General features: G+C 45.5%; 1 protein-coding gene across 3 annotated transcripts in view; it reads left to right on the top strand.

The window, feature by feature from the left end:
- Nucleotides 1–60: 60 nt before the first annotated feature.
- Nucleotides 61–18,520, top strand: part of TTI1 (TELO2 interacting protein 1) — a 41,354-nt gene continuing 22,894 nt past the window's right edge. The window contains exons 1-3 of one of the 3 annotated variants that reach the window (XM_005214792.5): nt 61–113; nt 9,392–9,617; nt 11,098–13,440. In XM_005214792.5, the coding sequence (XP_005214849.2) occupies nt 11,139–13,440 (2,302 nt within the window). In that variant the 5' untranslated portion in view covers nt 61–113; nt 9,392–9,617; nt 11,098–11,138. 3 annotated transcript variants of the gene reach the window in all.

The following is an 18,520-nucleotide window of genomic DNA, read 5'->3' as shown; positions in this document are numbered from 1 at the left end:
ACCCTTTCTCCCGCTCCCGCAGAACCTTTCTGGCTCTGGGCGGTGCGCGAATTACGCGTCACTTCCGGCGCGGCGGAGGAGGCGGGAGACTGAGGGAAAGGCTGGAAGAAGAGGTAAGGGAAGACTGGCGCGAGCAGGAGGGAGCCCAACAACCTCGAGCCCTTAGAGGGGAATCCCAGGGAGACGATGAGGCTGAGAGATCATAACCTGGGAATGGAACGGGGCCTTTCTCCCTCACCTGGCAGGCCGCAGCCACACTCTTCCTCCTGCTTTCTGACCTACCACCACAAAAAGCTTTTTTTTGGTTCTGCCAAGCCACGCACGTGCACTTTTTCTGCCTCCACACCTTGGAGTTTGCTCTTCTTTCTCCAGAGGTGACGCCCCCCTCCCCACGTGGTGGGTTCCTACTCCACCTCCAGAACCACCCGTAGTGGCTAGTTCCGATGTTGAGTTTGTGACAGCACCGCTGTAAAACACACCTTTGTGCTGTTAGTTGTTGTGCGTGCCTGCGTGCGTGCTCACTAGTGTTTGACTCTTTGCAACCCCTTGGACTGCCGTGCCAGGCTCCTCTATCCATGGGATTTTCCAAGCAAGAATACTGGAGTGGGTTTGCCGTTTCCTACTCCAGGGTATCTTCCTGCTCTTCGGGGAATTAAAGGCTGCCCTCTTGAGGGGGTGGGGTGAGGGGTCCATTTGACTGTTGCTCAAATTTAAGTACCATATGTTAACTTTGTGGGTGGATAAGGAAGTCAGTGGGTTCGTTAACCTCCTTTAAGAAACACTATTTGACACTCTGTTTTCAGAAACAGAAATACTCTGTACCCTTTTCCTATTTCAAAAAAGTTATAAATTTCAGTTATCAAATCAGCAGAGCAGTTTGTTCTTTTAACTGATAATGAGGTTGGTGGTAGGGAGTTAGGTTATTGTAGACATAACAGAATTTTAAAATGTCCCGATCACAGTGGAACCGACCAGTTGAAGCAGATTCCACTTCGGAGACCCTGTTCTATTATAGTTGATGCCTGTTTTTGCTCTTACTGCCCTGTTTTTTGCTTAGCTGCTTTTACTTTTCCAGACTGGAATGGTGATAATCATAGCCAACATAATGAGCTGCTGCTGTGAGTTAGACACGTTGTTTTCACACAGTGACTCATTTAATCGTCGCAACAAAGCTATGAGATGGTATTATGTATTCCCATTTGGCAAATGAAGAAACTGAGGCTGAGAAAGTTTAGGTGACCTACCTAAGATCACATATCTAAGATTACAGGGAAGGGACTCTACCTATATTTTTTACCCTAACACCTTATTTGTAGCTGATTGAGTGAATTAATATCAAAAAGCTGAAAAGCCTAAAATCACAGTCAATATCCAGTCATAATTATAACCTAGGGCCTTTGAGTCCAGTTGCTCAGTCGTGTCCGTCTCTTTTCGACCCCATAGACTATATAGTCCACGGAATTCTCCAGGCCAGAATACTGGAGTGGGTAGCCGTTCCCTTCTCCATGAGATCTTCCCAACCCAGGGATCGAACCCAGGTCTCCCGCATTGCAGGAGGATTCTTTATCAGCTGAGCCACCAGGAAAGCCCAAGAATTCTGGGGTGGGTAGCCTGTCCCTTCTTCAGCAGATAGTCCCAACCCAGGAATCAAACCAGGGTCTCCTGCATTGCAGGCGGATTCTTTACCAGCTGAGCTTCCAGGGAAGCCCCAAATCTAGGCCATCTTTCTGTATTAAGTAACAGTGTCATATAGTGAGCACTTTTACACCAAGTTCCTATGTATTAAGCATCTTACATACATTCTTTTATTTAATCGTTAACAACAGTCCTATGGGGAATGGGTATCACTATTTGATATATGAGAAAACATTAAACATGGATGAGTAATCTGTTCAGTGTCACTTGGACACAAGAAACAACGGAACTGGGAATCAAATTGAGGTTATCTTGTCACAGATTTTTCACTCTCAAGCCAGGGGTTCATTTATTCTTTCAGCCAGTAATTTTTGAGAGCCTTTGTCTGAAGCACTATTCAGAATAGTGCAAACAGACTGAATCTTTGTCCTCAGAAGCCTATCTTCTGCACAGGAAGATAAACATAGTTGTGTGTAAAATGAGCCCAAAAGTTGTAAGTGCCTTGAATAAAAATAAAGGAAGGTAAGAGGGTTGGGGTGGAGGGGGGGTTCCCTGGTAACTCAGTGGTAAAGAATCTGCCTGCCAAGGCAAGAGACTTGGATTGGATCCTTCGGTCCGGAAGATGCCCTGGAGAAGCAAATGGCAACCCACTCCTGTATTCTTGCGTGGTAAATCCTACGGACAGAGGAGCCTGGTGGGCTACAGTCCATGGGGTCGTAAAAGAGTGGGACACGACTTAGCGACTAAACAACAACAACAGAAGTATAGCACCTTATCCTATACAGAGTGTCCCATTTGTCTTCCGCACCTGTACACTATGGCACAGAGGTCTTATATCGCCCATGCCTGTGACAAAGCAGAAAGAGTCGGGGAGGAGGGGGAGAGGTTGCCAGGGAAATGAGTTCACTCAAACACTGATTGCAGTTCTGTTCTAGCACCTCCCCAGGGACTGCTTTCCACAACCCAGTAGGGCTCCACTGAAGTTGGAAAAGATTAGAGTCGAGAACTGGTTTATTCAGTCATTCTCTGCCACAGTTGAACTCTGGGTTGTCTTCTCTGCTCACCCAGAGAATCAGCTTGTTCTGAGTGCCTCATCCCAATATCACTTTCTGGGCCAGAATGCCCCTTGCTATAAGTTATATAAATATCAGACTTTGCAGTACCACTGTAAATAATCAGGGTTGCATTTTATAGGAGTAGAATCTAGGACACCTAAGCTTCTAAATCTCTAAACAGTTTCTTCTGTAATTGACATATTGTCACACAGGTGTGATTTCATGGCCATCCCATAAAGGTGTTATATATGAGTACCTTTTATAGTCATGCCAAAGTAGCCATTTGTTACACTCTCTTCCTTACAGAAAGCTGGTTTATGTATTTCTGAACCCATAACCCATTCTTTGAAGATCTCCAATTGTGGTAAATCTTCATCTGTACAGGATCCCATTGGGAGAATATACTGCTATTTATCCATTATACTATAGATGTGCAGTAGTTTTTAATGTGGAGGCAATTCTGGATAGTGTATTCCAGAACACACCTATTGTATGCATTTCTGTCAGGTATATTTATCAAAAAATGTAATTACTAGATCATAGTGTGTATGTATGTTTATCTTTAGAATAATAGATACTGCCTGAGTATTTTCCAAAGTAGTAGTACCACTTATACTCTTACCAGCACTGAATGAGAGTTCTAGTTGCTTCATATCCTTGCCAACACTTAGTATTTGCTTTTTTCTCCCCCTTTTTACAGTTTAGCCCTTCTAGTTGTTGTGTAATGGTGTTTTGTTGTGGTTTTATATTGCATTTTCCGTACTAATGATGTTGCTGCTGCTGTAACTCTGTGCAACCCCATAGACGGCAGCCCACCAGATTCCCCCATCCCTGGGATTCTCCAGGCAAGAACACGGGAGTGGGTTGCCATTTCCTTCTCCAATGCATGAAAGTGAAAAGTGAAAGTGAAGTCGCTCAGTCGTGTCCGACTCTTCACGACCCCATGGACTGCAGCCCACCAGGCTCCTCCGTCCATGGGATTTTCCAGGCAAGAGTACTGGAGTGGGGTGCCATTGCCTTCTCCAACTAATGATGTTAATATCTTTTCATATGTTTATTGGCCATGTGGATATACTCTATTGTGGTATGCTTGTTCAAGTCCTTTTCCATATTTCTGCTGGATTGTCTTTTCCTTAATGATTTATAGAAAGTCTTTATTATAAATATGGATGTGTTATCAGACATATCAGATATCTTTCCTCACTTTATGGGTTGTCTTCACCCTCTTAATGGTATCTTTTGATGAACAAAAGTTCTTAATTTTAACATCATCCAATTTATCAATTTTTTTCTATGGTTAGCTCTTTTCTGTGTCCTGTTTAAGAAATCTTTGGCTACTCCAACATTACAAAGATTTCCTTTTTCTTTAGAAAGATTGATTATTTGACATTTCACATTTAAATCTAGTGTGAGATGTAATCAAGACCTCTTCTTTGCCAGTTTATTTCAGTGTCACCTTTGTCACGTATGTGAGCCTACATGGGGAGGCTCTGTTGAGGCGGTTAAGTCTCTTTGTGTGGGGGTTATTTCTGGACTGTATTTTGCTCCATTAATTTGTCTTTCTTTTTGCCAATAACACACTGCCTTTAATTATCATATCTTTACAGTAAATCTTGAAATCAGGTAGTGTAATTTACCAGTTTAATTCCTCTTCTTCAAGATTATCTTAGCTATTATAGGTGGTTTGTATTCCCATATCAATTTTAGAATAATTTTGTAACTTTCTACAAAAACGCTACTGTGTTTTGGTTGGGATTGTGTTGACTCTGTACCAGTGGTTCTCAGCCAGAGTGATTTTTACCCTCCACAGCACATTTGGCACTAGCTGGAGACATTTTGGTTGGTACTCTTAGGGGAGTGCTCCTGGCATGTTGGGGATGGGGCCAGAGATGCTGCTCAACATCTGACAATGCACAGACCAGTCCTCTACCAATAAATTATCCAGCTCAAAAATGTCAATAGAACCACTGTAGAGAAATTCAGAATTAACGTAATCAGTGTTTCTTTGGGCTTCTGTCTACCATCTTATTAAGTATTGGTCTTCTGTTTGACTCACTGGTTTTGCTTCCTTTTTTTCTCATTTTTCACCTTCTTTTGGATTAACAAAAAATATTTATTATCCCTTTTCATGCTATTCATGGGGTTCTCAAGGCAAGAATGCTGAAGCGGTTTGTCATTCCCTTCTCCAGTGGACCACATTCTGTCAGAACTCTCCACCATAACCCATCTGTCTTGGATGGCCCTGCATGGCATGATTCATAGTTTCATTGAGGTATACAAAGCTGTGATCCCTGTGATCATTTTGGTTAGTTTTTTGTGATTGTGATTTTCATTCTGTCTGCCCTCTGATGGATAAGGATAAGAGGCTTGTGCAAGCTTCTGATGGGAGGGACTGGCTGTAAGGGAAGCTAGGTCTTGCTCTGGTGGGCAGTGCCTTGCTCAGTAAACCTTTAATCCAATTTTCTGCTAATGGGTGAGGTTGTGTTCCCTCCCTGTAGAACCAGACATGGAACAAGGCTCCATGGATCACGGCTGTGGTCTTTCCAGTGGTCATGTATGGTCATGAGAGTTGGACCATAAAGAAGGCTGAGCCCCTACAATTGATGCTTTCAAACTGTGGTGCTAGAGAAGACTCTTGAGAGTCCCTTGGACATCAAGGAGATCAAACCAGTCAATCCTAAAGGAAATCAGCTTTGAATATTCATCAGAAGGACTGATGCTGAAGCTCCAATACTTTTGCCAGCTGATGCGAAGAGCTGACTCATTGGAAAAGACTCATGCTAGGAAAGATTGAGGGCAGGAGGAGAAGGGGGCGACAGAGGATGAGATGGTTGGATGGCATCATCGACTCAATGGACGTGAGTTTGAGCAAACTCCAAGAGATGGTGAGGGACAGGGAAGCCTGGCATGCTGCAGTCCATGGGGTCGCAAAGAGTTGAATGCAACTGAGTGACTGAACAACAATGAATTTAGTATCCCATTTTTACTGCTCTCTGAACTTGTTAGAAACATATTCTTTTATAGTTCTTTTGGAATTTACCCTACAGATTTCAACATGCATTCTTGACATGTTAGCTAATACAGATTTTTTTTTAACTACTTGCTGGTACTACTAGTGTCTTAATATCCTTATTTCCTTTTACACCATCCATGCACCTTTTGTGCATTATTGTCTTGCATTTTACCTTTAATTTTGAAAGATATTTTTGTAGAGTGTAAAATTCAAGGTTAGCGGTTACTTTCTTTCATCGCTTTAGAGATGTCATTCTGTTGTTTTGTGGATTTCATCATTTCTTTAGAGAAGATATCTATCACTTCTACCACTGTATTAAGATTTTTCTCTTTATTTCTGGCTTTTTGGCTGTATGATGTGTCTCTGTGTTTCTCTTTGTATTATCAGCTTAGAGTTTCTAAGCTTCTTGAATCTGTGGGTTAATCTCTTTCATTTTGTTAGCCATTTCTCAGCCATTTGTCCCCCAGCAGCAGCCTCCTCTCAGAAGTCATGTATTTTGAGATTCCTGAAGACTATGGTTTTGCTTATAGGACCCCAATCCTATATGACCACATTAAAAGCATCATCGTTGCTTTTTCATCAGTGACAGCCCTCGGCCTAGGCCTCATCATAAGCTTGAGCCACGTCCAGAATCAGCAAATAGACCAAAGGAAAACAAACAAACCAGCTGTTGGTTGTTGACTCACTGTGACTTTCATCCTTCGCTGGAATATTAGTCCATCTGGTCTTTGTTGCTTCTACAACTATTTGATGCTTTCAGTTCAGATCAGGTCAGTCGCTCAGTCATGTCCGACTCTTTGAGACTCCATGAATCGCAGCACACCAGGCCTCCCTGTCCATTACCAGCTTCTGGGGTTCACCCAGACTCACGTCCATTGAGTCAGTGATGCCATCCAGCCATCTCATCCTCTGTCGTCCCCTTCTCCTCCTGCCCCCAATCCCTCCCAGCATCAGAGTCTTTTCCAATGAGTCAACTCTTGGCATGAGGTGGCCAAAGTACTGGAGCTTCAGCTTTAGCATCATTCCTTCCAAAGAAATCCCAGGGCTGATCTCCTTCAGAATGGACTGGTTGGATCTCCTTGCAGTCCAAGGGACTCTCAAGAGTCTTCTCCAACACCACAGTTCCAAAGCATCAATTCTTCGGCACTCAGCCTTCTTCACAGTCCAACTCTGTGCTTCACAGTCCAACTTTGATTTAAGAAGTGGTTTTTAAAATTTCTCTGGGCTTCTCTAGTTGTCACCAGGTGTATTGGCCTGCTATCCTCTACTGGAGCTACTTGAAAGGAGAATCTGTACAGATGTTTTTGAGTGCTTTGTCATATGCCAGATGCTCTTGCAGCTTCTAGGTGTATGGTTGCCTAGTCTAAAGTAGGTAAAACAGGCACAAACAAAATAATTCAGCATGCTGAATACTGTAGTAGCAGTGTATACAGTGCAAGGAGAAAGGTGACTATGACAGCACCACCTGCTTAGGGAATTGCAAGTTTTGTCATTTCACATGGTGCAGTTTCCACTTCAAGGGGCGAAGCAGCAAGAAATGAAGTTGATGAGCATGGGCCTGATGGTGCAGAGCCCTGTACGCCATGGTACAAAGGCGTTTGTACTTTAAGCAGGCTACAAAGAACAGGTGATGAATTTTAACCGTGGAAAAGAGTGATCCAGGTTTTTGTTTTAAAAAATTACTTACATGTCAATGTGAAATGTGGGTTCAAGAAGGACATACACACAAGGCAAGGGTTGCCAAAGAAAAAACATTATGATCAGTCCAATGTTAAATAGATGATTATAAGCATCAGTAGATTTGAAAGATACTGAAGGCGTAGAACTGATGAAGCTTAAGGGAAGAGTGGAATTAAGAGAAAGGTGAGGGCTTCCTCGGTGGCTCTGTGGTAAAGAATCCACCTGCCAACGCAGGAGACACAGGTTCAGTCCCTGGTCCAGAAGAATCCCACGTGCCACAGAGCAACCAAGCCTGCGCACCACAACTACTGAGCCTGTGCTCTGGAGCCTGGGAGCTGCAACTACTGAGCTCTCCCACCCCAACTACTGAAACCTGTGAGCTGCGACTACCGAAGCCTGTGCTCTACCACAAGAGAAGCCACTGCAGGGAGAGCCCAGCCACCACAATGAGGCGTGGCCCCTGCTCGCCACAACTCTAGAAAAGCTTGGGCAGCAACGAAGACCCAGCACAGCCAAAAATAATTTTTTTTTTAAAGGGAGGTGAAAGAATGCAGAGTCTAAGGTGTCTAGCCCAGGTGAGGACCATAAATCACGAAGGGAATACAGCAGAAAGAGCAGATGAGTCCAGTTTGGGACAGGCTGTGGTGTCTTCACTAGCTCTGTTACAGTTTTCGTCATGTAATCTGAGAACGTAGTTCCTGGGACCCCCAGGTTATCTTCCTGAAACTCCTGAGATGAATAAGAGAGATGCAGGACCCCAGGCCATCGCCTTCCACCCAGCTTTAACCAGACACTGATTTTATCAGTTTTACATGCTGGGCTTCCATTTAAACTGTTCTATTTGAAGGAAGTTTTCCATGCTAAAAGATAAGAAAGTTACTAAGCAGTGTTTCCTTCTTCATTCATCTTCCCATTTTAAGTCTGTTTTGAGTCGCTTGCTTGAATGGAGTCCTTTGGTAGGACATGCAGTGCTACCCTCTCTGAATCCTTGTCTGTGGCTGTTTGACCCTGATGGGTGCATCTCTTTACTGTAAGTAGGGTTTGGGGGCCACAATCCTTAATTTGCAGTCAGTAGATGCTATTCCACTGTCTTCTATTGCAAATGAGAAGTCCAAAGCTGGTCTTTTTCTAAGTTATTTGTTGTTTCTTCCTGAAGGCATATATGATTTTCCCCCCTTTTATCTTTTAGTGTACAGGAATTTTACCAGAATGTGACTAGATGTGTATCCTTCAGTCTTTTCAATCTCCAGGTAAATCCTTTTGCAGCTCAGGGAAGTGTTTCAGTTGTTTATTTGTTTTAGCTCCTCCATCTGTTCTTTTTTCTCCTTCTAGAATTCCCATCCTCCAAGCCTCACATTTTCTGTTTCTTTGTATTTCTGCTCAGTTTTAAGATAGCTCTACTTGATCTTGCCAACCACTAATAGGATCACAGCGATTAACTGTCTTAAAAAATTTTTTTTTAATCAGTTTTTTTGGTATGGAAAGACATATTTTTAAAATTCTAAGAGATATCTTTTTGTCTTGTAATTGAATTTCCTTATTACTGTTTTTTGGATTTTTATCTATCTCCTTTTGTTGTTGTTTGGGTCATGCTAAGTGGAGTTGGTGATGGACAGGGAGGCCTGGCGTGCTGCGATTCATGGGGTCGAAAAGAGTCGAACACGACTGAGCGACTGAACCGAACTGAAGTGAAGTCCTGTCTGACTCTTTGCAACCTCATGGACTGTAGCCCACCAGGCTCCTCTGTCCATGGGATTTCCCAGCCAAGAATACTGGAGTCGGTTGCCATTTTTCTTCTTCAGTGGGTCTTCCCAACCCAGGGATTGAGCCTGTGTTTTCTCCATTAGCAAGCAGATTGCTTACTGCTGAGCTACCAGGGAAACCTTGTATCTCCTTCAGTTGTTCTGTTACTCTAAGGTTCACCACCTCAGGGGTGCTCTGTCTGCCTTTCCTACTCCTGACCTCTGTGTCCCATTAAGTGGTAACTTCTTTCTTTCTGTTGTTACAGTTACTAGTACCTCTGGATCATCGGTGTGTGAGCTGGTGCTGATGGAGCGTCGGTAGTCCTTGACTTAGCTTTCTGGCATCCATACCTGGCATTTTGCTAGCCTGGATTAGAGAGGATTTGAGCTTCTTCCCTTCCCTGGCTTATTGGAGGTCGCAGAGACCAGGAACCTCACAGACCAGCAGTGCCCTTCCTCTCGTGGAACTCTGGGGACCAAACTCTGTACAGGGTATGAGAACCTAATTGTTGCCCCAGAGCCCCTTCCTGACCCCAGGGGAGAAATCCAGGACTAGCTCTCTCTCTGGGCTGAGCAGGTTTTGCCCACACCTACCAGGCACCACTTGCCTGCCAGCTGTAATGGGACAGGGAGAAGCAACAGACACTTTTATAAAAAAAAGAAAATTATTTGTTTGGCTGCCTTGGGTCTTAGGCATGGCATGCAGGATTTTTATTTGCAGCATGTGGAATCTAATTCCCTGACTGGGGGTCGATCCCAGGTCCCCTGCATTAGGAGCGTGGAGTCCTAATGCAGCGTGGACCACCAGGGAAGTGCCAGCAGACACTTTCTTGTCATTATCTGTTCAAAAGCCCCCAGCAAATAAAGAGAGTGAGAGAGAGAGAGAGAGACACCACCAGGCTAGGTGATCTCTAAGCCTCCATCCATTGCCTGCCTTTTACAGCCACATGTATTTATGGTCTCCAGCTTCAGCTCAATCCTCAGTACCCTGGGACCAGACTTTTATGTCTTCCCAGCATGCTTTGCTTTCCCCAGAGGGAATATTGGAGACTTTTATTTCTCTCCTCAAGCCCTCTGTTTCCCCTCCTTCTTGTTCACTGTCAGCCCATGACTTTGCATTTCCCCTCGTAGAGAAAAAGAGCTTCTCTTGTGTAAAGTTGCTGAGCTCCTTCGATTACCTATAAACCTGTCTCCTTTCCCTGCCTACCTGCCGTCCACCTCTCCATCCTGCCCCAGCCTCTCTTCTCTCGTGGTCTCTGTGATCGTGTGCGCTCCTGGTTTTCCCATCTCTCTGGCCGTTCCCTTTCATTTTGTGTTGCTCTCAGCCCCACCCAGTTCTGAGTCTTCTGTATTACTAGCTGCCAGGAGTCTTTTTCAGTGAGTAAAGTTGATTCAGTCACCCTCTGCTTAGAACCTGTCTATGATAAGAAGAGGTGTAACTAGTCCACACTGGTAAAAGTCAGAGTAACGGTTACCTCTGGGTGAGGAACCCATGGGTAGGGGAAGTGGGAATTGATTGCAAAAGGGAATGAGGGAGCCTTTCAGTGTGCTGGAAATAATTCTGTATTTTATTTTGGGTAGTGTTTCGTGGGCCTCTGCATATATTGAAATCCACTGAGGTTTCTATTCACTCCTCCCTTGAGTCTTGCCTCAGCGTTTTCCTCCTGTGAAACCGAGGCTGTCTGTCTGAGTGTTAAGACACGTAGGTCTTCCAGGCTCATGTAGGACAGTAAGCACAGGTCTCTCCTAATTCTTCATAGACCGTGTTGTCACTGTATATCTGCTTCCCTCACTGGACTGAGGGCTCCCGAAGACCAGGAACCGGCTCTTTTCCGTCCGTTGCTCCCCCAGCACCTTGTGCAGTGACTGGCACGTAGGCCCCTGCTGAACGTCTGTTGAGTGATGAATGCGAGTTCACTTTGTATTTGCTCTGAGCTTGGCTTTCTGTACTGAAAAGTCTCCTTCCCTCCAGCCTGCAGGATGTTTCCTCAGTGAGAGGAAGGCTGTTGCACAATGGCGGTATTTGATACCCCGGAGGAGGCCTTTGGTGTCTTGCGTCCAGTCTGCGTTCAGCTCACCAAGACACAGACGGTGGAGAACGTGGAGCGTCTGCAGGCCCAGTTACAAGCCGTAAGTGACTCTGCCCTTCAGGAACTTCAGCAGTACATTCTCTTCCCTTTGCGATTTACCCTGAAGACCCCAGGCCCCAAAAGAGAGCGCTTGATCCAGAGCGTGGTGGAGTGTATCACCTTCGTCCTCTCTTCCACATGCGTCAAGGAACAAGAGCTCCTCCAGGAGCTCTTCTCGGAGCTCTCTGCCTGCCTGTATTCGCCCAGCTCCCGGAAACCTGCGGCTGTGTCGGAGGAGCTGAAACTGGCTGTGATCCGGGGCCTCGGCACGTTGATGCACTCAGCTTATGGGGACATCCTTCTGAATTTTTATGAGCCCTCCATTCTGCCTCGCTTAGGATTTGCCGTATCTCTGCTGTTGGGCCTCGCAGAACAGGAGAAATCCAAGGAAATTAAAATGGCTGCCTTAACATGTCTGCAGGTTCTGCTCTTTCAGTGTGACTGTCCGGACCATCCCCGCACCTTGGATGCGCTCCAGCAGAAGCAGCTGGGGGATTTGTTTGCTTCCTTTTTACCTGGACTCTCCACTACCCTGACCAGAGTCATCACAGGAGACTTCAAACAGGGGCACAGCATCGTCGTGTCTTCCCTCAAGGTCTTTTACAAGACAGTGAGTTTCATTATGGCCGATGACCAGCTCGGAAGGGTCTCAGAGGTCCAGGCAAAGTCTGCCGTGGAGCGCAGGGTAGCAGAACTGATGGTTCACAGGGAAGCCAGCTGGGTAAAAAATACTGGTGACAAGTTGACCATCCTTATTAAGAAGATAACAGAGTGCATTTCAGTCCACCCACACTGGAAGGTCAGGCTGGAGCTGATAGACTTTGTCGAGGCCCTTCTCTTAAAGTGCAGTCGGTCACTGATCGAGTCAGCTGGCCCCCTTCTGAAGGCCCTGGTGAGTCTGACAAACGATGAGAGTCCTGACGTCCAAGCCCAGTGCGATAAAGCCCTGAGGCGTTTTGCAGACGAGAAGGTGGTAGTGGGCAGCAGAGCCTTCGCTGACATCCTGTCAGAAAACCTGCACTCCCTGGCCACGTCCCTTCCCCGCCTGATGAGCTCCCAAGACGACCAGGGCCGATTCTCCACTCTCTCCCTGTTACTCGGATACCTGAAACTCTTGGGCCCCAAAGTGGACTTCGTCCTCAACTCTGTGGCCCACCTCCAGCGCCTTTCCAAAGCGCTTATCCAAGTTCTGGAGTTAGACGTGGCCGACGTCAAAATTGTTGAAGAGCGGCGCTGGAACTCTGAACATCTGAGCGCTTCTTCAGAGGCTCCAGCCGCAAGGCCCTGGGCTCAAATGCAGAGGAGATATTTCCGCTTCTTCACCGACGAGAGGGTTTTTCTGCTCTTGAGGCAGGTTTGTCAGCTGCTTGGCTTCTATGGGAACCTCTACTTGCTTGTGGATCACTTTATGGAACTGTACCACGAGTCCATGGTGTACCGGAAGCAGGCCGCCATGATTCTGAATGAGCTGGTCGTGGGAGCTGCTGGGCTGGGGGTGGAGAATCTCCATGAAAAACACACTCCAGCTGACCTGCAGGAGCTGAGGGAGATTGTGACCTCCATACTGGAAGTGTACACGAGCCAAGAAAACTGGTATTTGGTCACTTGTGTGGAAGCTGAAGAAGCGGGAGAGGAGCCGACGATGAGGTGGACGGGCCTTCAGGCCCTCGCTTCTGGTCCACACACCTGCCCACCTACCTCTTTCCCTGAATTCTCAAAGCCAAGTCCCACGGTCTGCTCCATGAACAGCAACATCTGGCAGATATGCATCCAGTTGGAAGGGATAGGCCACTTCGCACACGCACTAGGGAAGGACTTCCGTTTGCTCTTGATGTCAGCCCTATATCCAGTACTGGAGAAGGCTGGGGACCAAACCCTGCTCATCAGTCAGGCGGCCATCGGCACCATGACAGACATCTGCCAGGCTTGTGGCTACGACTCCCTGCAGCACCTGATCAATGAGAATTCCGACTATTTGGTGAATGGGATCTCTTTAAACTTGCGTCATCTCTCTCTGCACCCCCACACCCCGAAGGTCCTGGAAGTCATGCTGCAGAACTCGGACTCGAGCCTGCTTCCTTTGGTGGCAGACGTGGTTCAAGATGTCTTGGCCACCCTGGACCAATTTTATGATAAGAAAGCTGCAACTTTTGTCAGTGTCCTGCACGCCCTGATGGCAGCGTTAGGTAAATTGAGAGCCCTTTTTAATGCTGATGGGAGGGAAGGACTAGTATCCTTGTTTGTTGCATCTTGTTTTTGTTTGTTTGTTTATTTGTGGTTATGCTATGGAGGACATTGTTTCATTATTTGTATAGTTGTTTATCTGGTCCCACATGTTATGCTAGGGTTCCATTGCTTATGTTCTTATGCTTATAACAGTCTCTTCCATCCCAACAGGCTCAATGCCCCTGCTCCATCCCAGGGACATAAAACCCTGCACACTTTAAATATAAACGTTATTTTTATTTTACAGAGAAGGAGAACTAAAGCTCAGTGAGCTCCTACTTAGCCGAGGTCACACAATTAATAAGGAGGAAAGTCAGGATTTATGACTTTTTTCTCTTCAATATACCAGACTTTTTCTGACAGTATTTAGAGTTAGCAGTATCTTTGCTAATGGACAACAGAACTAGCATGAATTATTCAGTCCACAGATAATCCAGAACAGTACTGTCCAACAGAACTTTCTGTGATGGTGGAAATGTTCTATATCTGTTCTGTCCAGTACACTAACCACATGCAGCAAGTGCACCTGAGGGACTGAAGTATTTTTATTTAAATAGCCACACATAGCCAGCGACGGCCACGTCAGAGCAGGCCTAGAAACTTTAACCTTTTAATTGTATGAGTTGGTTTGAATTTCTCTCCTTCCCTTTGACCTCGTTGGGTGTCTGTTGGAGGTATTAGCCACCATTGGCAATGGCAAAGTTTTGGACTCTTAAGAAAAAGAGCCCTCCACTGGATAGTCCATCTTTGCATGAAAAAATAAAAAACTAAAAAACGAGCTATATACATGAGCTCCTTCTATCCAGAGAACATACATCCAGTATTTATTTCAGTACTGCTAGTAGCTGCCAAAGTAGGTGGAAAGGTCACTGACCTCATTCTATCAGCTGACAAAGCCAAGACCACTTAAGAAAAGTTTGTCAAGGAAGATGACTGAACAGGGACAGTCTTCTGCCCTGTAGCTGATCCTGCTTCCAGTGTTCATTCATGAACATGCAATGTAAATGTTCTGTGATTCATTCATTAAATAAAGAGTGCCTGTTAGATGTCAGACACTGTGCTAAATCAGGGTACAGCAGTGAACAAGACTGATAAACTCAAGGAGCTTTCCTGCTCCTGTGAGAGGGTAACAGGAACAGTAGCAGAGTGGTCAGGAAGGGCTTCTCAGAAGAAGGGACATTATAGTTATGACCCAAAGTTTGAGAAGGGCTCATCATGGAGCTTTCATGTCCTTTTCAGGGTTTTAAAGAATATTCAGGCCAAGCAAATAGCAGATGCAAAGGCCTGGAGGGAAGAAAGGGCTTGGGGTCTTTGGAGAATGGGAGAGGGGTCACTGTGGAGAGAGTGACACCAGATGAAATTGAAAGGGTGGGTAAATGTGAATCCCACAGGCCTTGTAGACCAAAGGAAGGAGTAGGGGTTATATTTTGCAACCACGAAGAAGCCTGTGTCCTGGGCTAGTCACTGGGATAGCAGCCATGACCAAGGAGAACCTGGTGGTCCCTGCCCTTGTGGAAGTGCAGCTAACACTTGCTGACTGTTTATAGATTTTAGATTATGAATGGCTTCCATGGCCCAAATATTCCAGGGCCTAGACTCCTGCCCGTAGTGCTTTGGAGAACTCTGCTGCTGCTGCTGCTGCTGCTGCTAAGTCGCTTCAGTCGTGTCCGACTCTGTGCAACCCCATAGACGGCAGCCCACTAGGCTCCCCCGTCCCTGGGATTCTGCAGGCAAGAATACTGGAGTGGGTTGCCATTTCCTTCTCCAATGCATGAAAGTGAAAAGTGAAAGTGAAGTCGCTCAGTCGTGTCCGACTCTTTTCGACCCCATGGACTGCAGCCCACCAGGCTCCTCCATCCATGGGATTTTCCAGGCAAGAGTACTGGAGTGGGGTACCATTGGAGAACTCTACTATGTCTTAATTTGAGTTTTAAAAAATATATTAAGAAAAAACCTATTAAAAATATCCTCGGGGACTTCCCTGAGAGTCCAGCAGTTAAGACTCCATGCATCCAGTGCAGGGGTTTCGGGTTTGATCCCTGGTTGAAGAACTAAGATCTCACATGCTGTGCAGCATACACACACTCATGGTAGTTGTGCCTGCTCAGTTGTGTCGAACTCTTTGTGACCCTTTGGACTGTAGCCCACCATGCTCCTCTGTCCATGGGATTACTCAGGCAAGAATATTGGAATGGGTCACCATTTTCTCCTCTAGGCGATCTTTTGGACCCAGGGATCGAACCCTCTTCTTCCTGTATTTCCTGCACTGCTGATGGATTCTTGATCCGCTTTAGCCATCGAGAAAGGCCAAAGTGTGTTAGTCACTCAGTCACGTCTGAATCTTTGCAACCTCATGGACTGTAACCTGCCAGGCTCCTCTGTCTATGGAATTACTTATATATATATATTCTCTCAGGAGATATCTCATTTTGGGCCTTGAAAATGGAATTGCCTTGGATTGCCAGTGTCTTTGATCATTTCTAAAGGAGGGATCCTGTATAGCACCCTTTCCTTAAATTGTAGAAAGGATAATGAGGATGGCAAAAGCTTGACTTGATAACATTCTAGGAAAAGCTGCCAAAGTGGGGATAGCTATTCCAGAAGTTTCAAAATAACCCAGACAACACTTGCATTTTGGATGGTAAGCAGTTCTGTGGGGAACGCACATGTGGGGATCAGCCCCGCATGAAGCAAAGTAGCACTGTCTGCTGGCTTTCTTTCTTCTAATTGATGGTCACATTCTCTTAAGACGGGAGTGGAAGTGTGGTCTCAGGGAACTTCCGAAAGGTTTTAAAAGAACCCGGTATGCCTTTTAGGAAACCGAGTTACTATAAGCACAGCGTTTCACACTCATTGACTAAAAAGCCATAAGGTTCCATAGTGAAGGCAAGAACTGTCAGTTAAATTACTGCTTAGCACCAGCTACTGGTTGGCTGATTATTTGTAACAGCAACAACAACAAAAAATTGAGTCTCTTTGAAAAATGAGAAAGCATCCATGCCACACACCTTGGCCCCCGAAGAACGTGCCACATGCACACACGGAGCTGCTGTATTGTTTTGATGGCCGCATAGTGTTCTGTTGCACGGCTGCACCATGATTTAAGCAGTCCTTTCTTGGTGGACATTTTGTTTGTTCTGATCTTTTTGTTCCCCCCAAAAAATGCTGCAGTGAGTATCTTTGTAGGTCATTTTGAACATGTCTAAGTGTATCTATAGGGTAAATTCCTAAGACAATTGCTGGCTTAGAGAGTGTTACATTTGAGTCTTTCACAGAGAGATACAGTTTCAAATTGCTCTGTAAAGAGGTTACACCAATTTAAACTTCCATCAGCAGTATAAGAGAGCAGCAATTTTGCCACCCCCCACCCACCCTGTATATTACCTTAGCTTTTTGATCTTTGCTAATCCAGTAGGAGAAAAATTGCACCTTATTATAGTTTAATTTGCATTAAGAGTGAGGTTGAGCTTCTTTTCATATGTTTAAAAGCCATTTGTGAGCAAAGACTTTTTAATGTCTGGCAGTAGCCTTAAATCTAGAAAATAATCTTCGCAGCGTGTCTGCTTTCAGCAGTGTAAATGCTGGGTACTGGCTTTAACCCATTGGGACTGCAGTCCCTCAGAGTACAATAAGGACAGGTTTATGTCTGGGCAGTGAAGCACTGGCATAATCGATCCCTTCATGTAGGAACCTTCAAATACTGAACCAGGGGTTCTCATGTCCAGCATTCACTCTCTGCCACTCCCAGTTGCCTGGCCCAGGCATAGCCCATCTGCTACTGCTGTGACTCTTTGCAGATACTCCTTGATAGAAAGGAGATTGTTGCTGCTGTTGTCTTAGTTGCTAAGTTGTGTCTGACTCTTTGTGACCCCATGGACTGCAACCTGCTAGGCTCCTCTGTCCATGGAATGTCCCAGGCAAGAATACTGGAGTGGGTTGCCATTTCCTTCTCCAGGGAATCTTCCTGACCCAGGGATTGAACCCACGTCTCCTCCTTTGGCAGGTGGATTCTTTACCGCTGAGCCACCAGGGAAGCAGAAAGGAGATTAGCAGGTGCCAAAGGTTATCAGAGACTTTCCCCTGCTGTCTGCAAAAGGAGGACAAAAATTCAGGCTACAGGGCTTTCTTATTGTTTTGTTCTTTAAGTATTAACTGCCATTTTGAACTGAAGCCCTGGGGGACCCCAATATATAAAAAGAGTTAAAACTAGAGCAGTGCTGGCCACAGAAAGTGTAGAAACCCTGTTCCCACCCTTTAACCTGCTGTCTGTGGGTGCCCTTCCTCTTGTGACCCTGAGACGTTTCTGCAGAGCCCTAGGGCTCCTCAAGGCACAGTTTGAAAACCAGATTCGGTACTGTTTGAAGCTTATTCCGTGGTGACACATCAGAAGTATTAGAGGATCACTGAAGAAGGAAAAGCTTTGGAGAGAAAATGCCAGCCTTCTGAAGCATTTTGTATCAAATACCTGTGTGAGCCTTGTTAGTTCTCAAGGCTCTGCTGAACCTCTCTTGTGCTGATGAGCAATGTAGTCTGCACTCAGAATTTTGTCTCTTGTAGCTGTCCTTCAGTCTAGTGTATTTATTCATTCAGCGTGTGTTTTGAGCATCCACTCCATGCTGGGCAGACTGACTTTGCAGGGGTAATCACTGGAGCACAATGTCTAATGGGAGATTCAGGCACTAAACAAGACATACAAAGTAAATACAGTAACTGCAGATGCTGATGAGTTGAAATGAAAGAACATTAGACGTGAAAAGAACATATCTAATATAGCATACAAGAGACTGAAGTTGGGATGGGGTACGGGAGTCAAGGGATGGCTTTACTGGGTGAGGTGTATTTGTATTAAGATACTAAAAGTGAGTTGGAATTAACCAGATGTGACATAGGGGTGAAAGTATTCCAGACAATGAGAACAGCATGTGCGGAAGTTCACAGGCGGGAGGACATCTGACAGACTGGAGGAACCAGAAGACGGTCAGTGAACAGGCAGCCAGGAGTGGTTAGAAGAGAAGATTGGAGAGAGGTAGAGACTGGATC

This window comes from Bos taurus, chromosome 13, assembly GCF_002263795.3.
Source record: "Bos taurus isolate L1 Dominette 01449 registration number 42190680 breed Hereford chromosome 13, ARS-UCD2.0, whole genome shotgun sequence".
Taxonomy (NCBI): Eukaryota; Metazoa; Chordata; class Mammalia; order Artiodactyla; family Bovidae; genus Bos; species Bos taurus.
Note: the sequence above shows the minus strand (reverse complement) of the source record. Positions and strands in the feature narration are given on the sequence as shown.